Source organism: Lipotes vexillifer, unplaced genomic scaffold (assembly GCF_000442215.2).
Source record: "Lipotes vexillifer unplaced genomic scaffold, Lipotes_vexillifer_v1.1 scaffold408, whole genome shotgun sequence".
NCBI classification, from domain to species: Eukaryota; Metazoa; Chordata; class Mammalia; order Artiodactyla; family Lipotidae; genus Lipotes; species Lipotes vexillifer.
This window is the reverse complement of record NW_006787469.1, coordinates 2,637,075-2,646,018: the sequence shown is the minus strand read 5'-3', so window position 1 is coordinate 2,646,018 and position 8,944 is coordinate 2,637,075. Positions and strand designations below refer to the sequence as shown.

At 38.1% G+C, this 8,944-nt stretch overlaps 1 protein-coding gene across 1 annotated transcript in view; it reads left to right on the top strand.

Moving 5' to 3' along the window:
- The window catches only part of BUB1B (BUB1 mitotic checkpoint serine/threonine kinase B), a 67,989-nt gene that overhangs the window by 22,920 nt on the left and 36,125 nt on the right, over positions 1 to 8,944 (top strand). Inside the window, exons 6-9 of the mRNA XM_007460185.1 lie at positions 569 to 738; positions 2,166 to 2,380; positions 2,553 to 2,644; positions 4,184 to 4,413. Coding sequence (XP_007460247.1) covers positions 569 to 738; positions 2,166 to 2,380; positions 2,553 to 2,644; positions 4,184 to 4,413 — 707 coding nt within the window. The remainder of the gene's footprint in view (positions 1 to 568; positions 739 to 2,165; positions 2,381 to 2,552; positions 2,645 to 4,183; positions 4,414 to 8,944) is intronic.

The following is an 8,944-nucleotide window of genomic DNA, read 5'->3' as shown; positions in this document are numbered from 1 at the left end:
GCTTCCCTGGTGGCGCAGTGGTTGAGAGTCCGCCTGCCGATGCAGGGGACACGGGTTCGTGCCCCGGTCCGGGAGGATCCCACATGCCGCGGAGCGACCGGGCCCGTGAGCCATGGCCGCTGAGCCTGCGCGTCCGGAGCCTGTGCTCCGCGACGAGAGAGGCCACGATGGTGAGAGGCCCGCGTACCGCAAAAAATAATAATAATAATAAATAAATAAAAATTTAAAAAGTTGGTGGGAAAGTCTGATCTTAATAAATTCTATGATCTTAATCTTAGACATCCTGATCTGATCCTGAGATCAACCTACTCGTGCTCTTCAGAGTATTTTTAATTGGTCAAGTTTGGACATACAGAGGGGGAGCTAAATCGTTCTAGCCAAAACCTTTTCCGATTTCAAGGTGGTTTTCTTTATTCCTGAGAGATTAAACACTTTCTTTTGGCTATTTGTATATATTTCTTCCCTTATCCCACTTTTCGCCCTTATTTATTTAACAAATTAAGAAATTTGAATCTGGTGAGTAGTGTTCATCTCACCAAATGTTAATTGTCCATTCTCTTAACTTTAGACAATTCCAAGCTCGAGTGTCTCGGCAAACTCTGTTGGCACTTGAGAAAGAAGAGGAGGAGGAAGTTTTTGGATCTTCTGAACCACAACGAAGCACATTGGCTGAACTAAAAAGCAAAGGGAAGAAGACAGCAAGAGCTCCAATCAGCCGTGTAGGAGGTGCTCTCAAGGGTAAGTTTGTTAAGTGTTATTATGGGAAGCTCTTCGTCTCAGGTGGTAGGCAAATTATGTAAGGAGAACATGTATAAATATATATGTGGACATTGTCCTTCTGTTCTGAGTACTAGGGAGCAAAAAAGAAAAGTCTAAGGAGAACTGAGATCACAGTGTGCAGTAACACTAAAACATGTCAGTGTCTTGTCTCTTAAGAAAAACCCATTCTGAGGCCCTTATAATGCAAAAGAAAAAGAGAGAGAGAGAAAAAAACCTAACCTAATATACAGGGAGCATCTAGAGTTGCTCAGTTTTAGTTGTTAGTTGAAAGAATATATGCAATAATATAGCAAGTATTATCAAAGTAAAGCTTACATGTACCAAAGCCTCAAAGAATGTTTTAACTTGGTCTTTAGCTTTTGAGGGGTCAGAAATTGGGCTCTCTTTGTATACCTAAAGATGATCAGTAATAGCTTTTTTAAAAATTCACTATTTTTTAGGGAAATTTAGGTTTACAGCAAAATTGAGTGGAAGGTACAAAGATAAATAATTATTAACCAAATTTATAGCAGTTACACATGTAGACCAGATTTTTAAAAGATCTCTTATCCCTTTCCTGATATCAACTTTTAATACTCAGAATGGGGACTTCCCTGGTGGCACAGTGGTTAAGAATCTGCCTGCCAATGCAGGGGACATGGGTTTGAGCCCTGGTCTGGGAAGATCCCACATGCCGCAGAGCAGCTAAGCCCATGCACCACAACTACTGAGTCTGCGCTCTAGAGCCTGTGCGCCACAACCATTGAAGCCCGTGTGCCCTGGAGCCCGTGCTCCCCAATAAGAGAAGCCACTGCAATGAGAAGTCCGTGTGCAGCAACAAAGACCCAATGCTGCCAAAAATAAATAAAAATTAATACTCAGAATGTTCCTTGGAGATCTGAGAATTAGGGTATAAGGAATATAGTCTTAAAGAATATTTCATCCAGATCATGATGAAGCTTGATTCTAATAAGCAGCCCCACTAAAGAGAACACCACTAATAAGTGGGCTAATTTGTTTTTTTCTAGATTCAGTACATTTCAGCTGATTTCCATTGAGAGAAAGTTTTAAACTGAAAAATGAAGATTAAGATTAGGTTAGCCTGGTAAAATTAGGCAATGTTAGAATGATGACTGAAGGAAGATGTAGAATTTGTTTTTTGGATATCTATGCATAAAAGATTACAGGTGAGGGAAAAGAGGTAGGGTATAAGTAACATACAGAATGGACTTAAAAATTACTAATTTGATCCATTAAGGTTTTTAAAATTATTATTTTAAAAAAATCTCTGATCGTGTAGTAGTAGAAGTAATCTCCTTGATTTGGGAAAGAATTAGGTATACCTTCTTGGGCATCTAAATTGATAATTAAAGATTTTACATGGAGTTTTAATATTTTTCTCTTAGCTCCAAGGCAGAACAGAGCACTCCAAAATCCAGTTCCTCAACAGATGCAAAGTAATTCTAGAATTACTGTTTTTGATGAAAATGTTGATGAACCTTCTAGAGCGGAGTCATCTAGGCCTACAGGGCAGCCATGGATAGCACCTCCTGTGTCCAGGGCCAAAGAGAATGAGCTGCAAGCTGGCCCTTGGAACACAGGCAGGCCTTTGGAATACAGGGTAAGGACTCTTAGATCCATTTTATTTGCTGACATAACAAAGACTTCAGAGTTAGAGTAGAGGAGTATTTTTAGCATCTCTCTTAATTCCTCTTGAATAATTAGGCATGGTCTGCATATGTTGTGTCAGAATGTAAAACCATGGTAATTTTAGTTTTCTTCTTCATCGCCAGCCTCGTGGCAATGCAGCTTCTATGACAGCTGTACCCGCTATGCTTCCCAGTTTTACTCCATATGTGGAAGAGACTGCACAACAGCCAGTTATGTGAGTTTGGTTTCCATACATTTTGAGGTGGGAATTATGAAGAGTGGGTAGGGGCACCTATCCTAGTTCCCAAAGGCATTTTCTTCTTTGTGGGGATGAAGGTAAACCAAAGTTTTATTTCCTTTACATCTATATTTTTTTGAGTATGTTAGGGCTAAAAGACTATTTGTTAGTAATATTAAGGAATAAACTCAATAGGTTTATATTTACATTGCTGTAGTCAAAGACAGTCACTGTGATTTAAATGAGGTGTCCTACCTTTGTTATTGACAGTAATGAGAAATTATGGCAGTTTTTCCTCGTAACCTGCTTCTTCTTTCTGGATGTCTTTTTCTTCCTAACCCTTGGCATTTCTGTTTATAAGAAAAAATATGATAGATGATGATTAAATAATCGGGCAGTCTGAGATTCAGTCTAATATGTAACATTGTGGAGTTCTAATATTAGGTTGTATTTTGCGCCCCATGGCAAGTTTCCTCATAACTAAGGTATAACCCTTCGTATAGCCTACGTGTGATGTTTGTGTGGGATTTTCATAGAGTCTTTTATCAGCTGAGCAAGTTGAGGAAGGTTTTTAAGCATGTAGATGCTTGGGCCATTAAAGGTTCTGATCCAGTGTATCTGAGGTGAAGACCAGGTATCTGTAGTTGTAAAAAGGTACATAAGAAAATAAAAGATACATAAGTGATTCTGATCCATTGTCCAGATTGAGAACATCTGCCCTATCCCGACTGAGGTACTTTATGCTTCATTCTTTTCAAACCTATATTACCACTCTCATTCTTCCCCCTCAGCTGAGAACATTGAATTTCACATCATCAGTTCCCTAAATGCTATATTCCTAACTTTAATTCTTTGGGGTGCTAAACAATGGAAAATGGGCTGTATTGCATAAGTTAACTTCATTTCATACACTGGCTTTGATTTAGATATTTCCACAGACATAGAAAACAAACTTATGGTCACCAAAGGGGAAAGATGAGGGGAGAGATAAGTTAGGAGGTTGGGATTAACATATACACACTACTATATATAAAATAGATAACCAACAAGGACCTACTGTATAGCACAGGGAACTATACTCAATATTTTGTAATAACCTATAAGGGAAAAGAATCTGAAAAAGAATATATCTATAAATATATATATGTATAAGTAAATCACTTTGCTGTACATCTGAAGCTAACACAAATCAACTATACTTCAATAAAAACAATTTTTTTAATAAAAATAAAAATATTACCTCCTTTAAAAAAAGATATGGTATTCAGATTTATTTTTACCTATAAGTAATAAAAGCTATATGATGACCCTAACTTACACCTATTTTCCTTCTTCATCATAGTAGTACTCAGAACATAATTGTTGATGGACCATGTAAATTATTTTTAGCCTGTTTTCTCAGTCTTTTTTGTTTTTGTTTTTTTGGAATCGATCACATATAGCCTCACTACTGACATTGTCCCTGTGTTCTGTCAAAACGTAAGAAATAACTCATTTGATCTGTATGGTGAATAATAATTATCTTGCTTCTTTTAGGACACCATGTAAAATTGAACCCAGTATAAATCACATTCTAAGCACAAGAAAGCCTGGAAAGGAAGAAGGAGATCTCCTGCAAAGAGTTCAAAACCTTCAGCAAGAGTCTGAGGAGAAGAAAGAGAAAATGATGTATTGTAAGGAGAAGATTTATGCAGGAGTCGGGGAGTTCTCCTTTGAGGAGATCCGGGCTGAGGTTTTCCGGAAGAAATTAAAAGAGCGAAGAGAAGGTATGTGTATTGATCTAGTTCAAGTTTGTAAAAATAACTTAGTTGTAGGAAGATTGAGTTGATATGTTAAGTCTGAGGAAAATTACCCCATTGTTTGTACCTTTATGTGATGCTTCTGTGGTTTCTATGTTTCTCCATTTAGGCTGAATTTCCATTGTTGCTTTCCATGAAACCCCTGAGGAAAAATATTAAGCAACTAAGTTTGTGTTCAAAAGTAAAGGAACTGCATGACCAATTCATAATTTCCCTGCAATCAGCAGACAGAGTGCTTTTCCTAACATTTCCTAAATATTTCACTTTACTTTTGATAGTTCGGCCGAAATTTCTCCCAGGGCTTATTTAGGTTAACATACTCACTCATTTAGATGATAGTTATGTGTACTGTTTATTAAAGACATTATGTTCTTTCTAAGTTAAGGGAAGCTTCACTATAAATTGAAAAACTGGGAATTTGGGGGAAGTGGGAAGTGGTTATGATTCTGAAGCCTAGAAGTACTTGGGGGCAAGAGATGTGCAGAATAGGCTGAAAGTAGGGAAGTATAGCATTTGGAGCTTAAGGCATTAGAAGATGCGTGAGAGTACAGAAAAGGAGGTAGGGGAGAGTCCAGAAATAAATTTCATTCATTTAGACATTTTGACTAGGATCTATACCAAGAAAGAAGAAATTTTTTTTTTTAAACACAGGCATCCAGAGTAACCTACTATTGCAGCTCAGCTTACTTAAGGAGATGTGGCATTCATAAGGCTAGCTGGGAAACTTAACCATCACTTGTAATTTGTTTGAGAAAAAAATATTTCAGAGTTCCAGGTGACAAGTTAGAAGCAAACGTCTATAAAGCAGACTGTACGTTTGGAATCGCCCTATTTGTTACATCAACTGGTGCCTTCCAAGGTTGACAGAAGTGCTCTGGGCTGAAATAATACATTGAAAAATGGAATCTACATGTCTAGGTAGGAGACAGGGAATGGTTAAAAAGCAAGGAGCTGGTTGTGTAAAGCTTTTCAAAGTGGGAACCACCACAACAAAGAAGTAGGTTAGCAGAGTAGCCAAATATGAGCTGGGAAAGGAACTAGGTACTTAGATTAAAACTACTGTTTCCTAAAGGGAAGGCTCTAGCTATACCAAGTATATACAAGTAAAATAGTACATTTTATTCTCAACTAGCCAAAGAAGGACCTGAGCTAGGGTTAGTTGAGATTTGAGTAGTTAAAAAAAGTATTGACCTTTGAGGTTATTTTAATACTCATTTCCTAAACTTGTCTCTGAATCTAGTTTGTACTCTTATAAATCCTTATGCCTATAATAAAGAGGTTTCTTCTTATTATTGAAAATTAGTTTCAAAGATTGTTGCAGACTTTCACTCTCAGGTAGGGATATGAGAAATGAGGAAGCCACAGGTTGGGCCTAAAGACAAGGCTGTTATCCTTTCTTACCATTGCTACTTCCAAACCATATTCCCCCTCCTCCTTCAAAAAGCTTCTTTTGGATTCATGTCTTCCAATTTTTTTTTTCTGCCTCTTGAACCTCCTTAGTGTTCTCACCTCAGACTTTTTAGTCACTCCCTGTCACTCATTAACTGACTAAGCACCTGGCTCATATCTTACTTTCTACTCCCTACATCATCCACTATATTGTATTCACCTGGCAGAACCTCAACCCTGGTTAAATCCAGCTCTCTGCTCACACTCTGTACCTGCATCCAAGTATTGATAGTCTAAATGTAGCTGGAGAAAAATGCAACTGTGTGCATCAGTCTCATTTTAAATTCTTTTTTTTTTTTTAATTGGGGTATAGTTGTTTTACAATGTTGTATTGGTTTCTACTGTACAGTGAAGTGGAGTTCCCTGTGCTATACAGCAGGTTCTCATTAGTTATCTATTTTATACATATTAGTGAATATATGTCAATCCCAATCTCCCAGTTCATCCCACCCCACACTTTCTGCCCTTGGTAGCCATACGTTTGTTCTCTGCATCTGTGTCTCTATTTCTGCCTTGCAAACCAGTTCATCTGTACCATTTTCCCAGATTCCACATATATGTGGAAATATATGCACATATATTTCCACATATATGCAAATATATACAATATTTTTTTTTCTCTTTCTGACTTACTTCACTCTGTATGACAGACTCTAGTTCCATCCACCTCTCTACAAATGACCCAATTTCGTTCCTTTTTATGGCTGAGTAATATTCCATTGTATATATATAACACATCTTTTTTTTTTAATATATAAATTTATTTATTTTTGGCTGCATTGGGTCTTCGTTGCTGTGGGCGGGCTTTCTCTAGTTGAGGCGAGCAGGGGCTACTCTTTGTTGTGGTGCCCGGGCTTCTCGTTGTGGTGCGCGGGCTTCTCTTGTTGCAGAGCACAGGCTCTAGGCACACGGGCTTCAATAGTTGTGACATGCAGGCTCAGTAGTTGTGGCTCACAGGCTCTAGAGCACAGGCTCAGTAGCTGTGGCACATGGGCTTAGCTGCTCCGCGGCATGTGCGATCTTCCTGGACCAGGACTTGAACCTGTGTCCCCTGCATTGGCAGGCGGATTCTTAACCACTGTGTCACCAGGGAAGCCTGTACCACATCTTCTTTATCCATTCATCTGTTGATGGACATTTAGGTTGCTTCCATCACCTGGCTATTGTAAATAGTGCTGCAGTGAACATTGGGGTGCATGTGTCTTTTTGAATTATGATTTTTTCTGGGTATATGCCCAGTAGTGGGATTGCTGGGTCATATGGTAGTTCTACTTTTAGTTTTTTAAGGAACCTCCATACTGTTCTCCATAGTGGCTGTATCAATTTACATTCCCACCAACAGTGCAAGAAGGTTCCCTTTTCTCCACCCCCTCTCCAGCATTTACTGTTTGTAGATTTTCTGATGATGCCCATTCTAACTGGTGTGAGGTGATACCTCATTGTAGTTTTGGTTTGCATTTCTCTAATAATTAGTGATGTTGAGCATCTTTTCATGTGCCTCTTGGCCATCTGTATGTCTTCTTTGGAGAAATGTCTATGTAGGTCTCCCACCCATTTTTTGATTGGGTTATTTGTTTTTTTGATATTGAGCTGCATGAGCTGTTTGTATATTTTAGAGATTAGTCCTTTGTCTATTGCTTTGTTTGCAAATATTTTTTCCCATTCTGAGGGTTGTCTTTTCGTCTTGCTTATGATTTCTTTTGCTGTGCAAAAGCTTTTAAGTTTCCTTAGGTCCCATTTGTTTATTTTTGTTTTTATTTCCATTTCTCTAGGAAGTGGGTCAAAAAGGATCTTGCTGTGATTTATGTCAAAGAGTGTTCTTCCTATGTTTTCCTCTAAGAGTTTTATACGGTCCAGTCTTACATTTAGGTCTTTAATCCATTTTGAGTTTATTTTTGTGTATAGTGTTAGGGAGTGTTCTAATTTCATTCTTTTACATGTAGCTGTCCAGTCATTTAAAATTCTTGACCACAAATCTCAAATGAGCATTTACCAGTGCCTAACAATCATTCTAGTTTCCTGGTGAATTTCTTCTTTCTGCTAAACAACGAATTTAATTTCCTGGTGAATTTCTTCTTTCTGCTAAACAACTAATTTAATTTTCTTTCAGATTTTCAAATCTGCATCCCTGTCCCTCCTCACCTATAATCTCGTTTCTAATTTCATTGAGAAAATAGAAGGAATGTAATGGTAACTCCATTTTCTTCCACCAAATCTGCCATATCTGCAATCTGTACCTATACACTCATTCTTTCTGTTAAAATTAACGTTTCCCTGGGGCTTCCCTGGTGGTGCAGTGGTTAAGAATCCACCTGCCAATGCAGGGGACACGGGTTCAAGCCCCGGTCTGGGAAGATCCCACATGCCACAGAGAAGCTGAGCCTGTGTGCCACAACTACTGAGCCTGCAACCCCAGAGCCCATGCTTCGCAACAAGAAAAGCCACTGCAGTGAGAAGTCTGTGCACCCCAACAAAGAGTAGCCCCACTCACAACTAGAGAAAGCCTGTGGGCAGCAATGAAGACCCAACACGGCCAGTAAATAAATAAATAAATAAATAAATAAATTTTTTAAAAAAATTAATGTTTCTCTGTTCCTATCAAAGGAGTGGCCCTTTTTTCTTCCCCTTCCAGCATTTTCCCTTTTTACTAAACCATTCTCATTAATTTATACATATATACTCTGTCTCCATTCTTTAAAAAAAAAAAAAAGAATCTCCATTATCCTCATATTCTTCTCTAGCTACTACCCCATTTTTATACTCTCTTTCACAGCAAAATTTGGGGGGAATTGTAATCATCTTTTGCTGCCTATTATTTCCTCAAGCATCCCTTCTATTTCAGTGATCACGGTAACCAGAAACCTCCTTTTTGCCAAATCTTATGGCTCTTTCTCAGTCCTGATCTTTTTTTTGTTTTTTTTGTTTTTTTTTTTAACATCTTTATTGGGGTATAATTGCTTTACAATGGTGTGTTAGTTTCTGCTTTATAACAGAGTGAGTCAGTTATACATATATATAGTTCCCATATTCTCTTCCCTCTTTGTCTCCC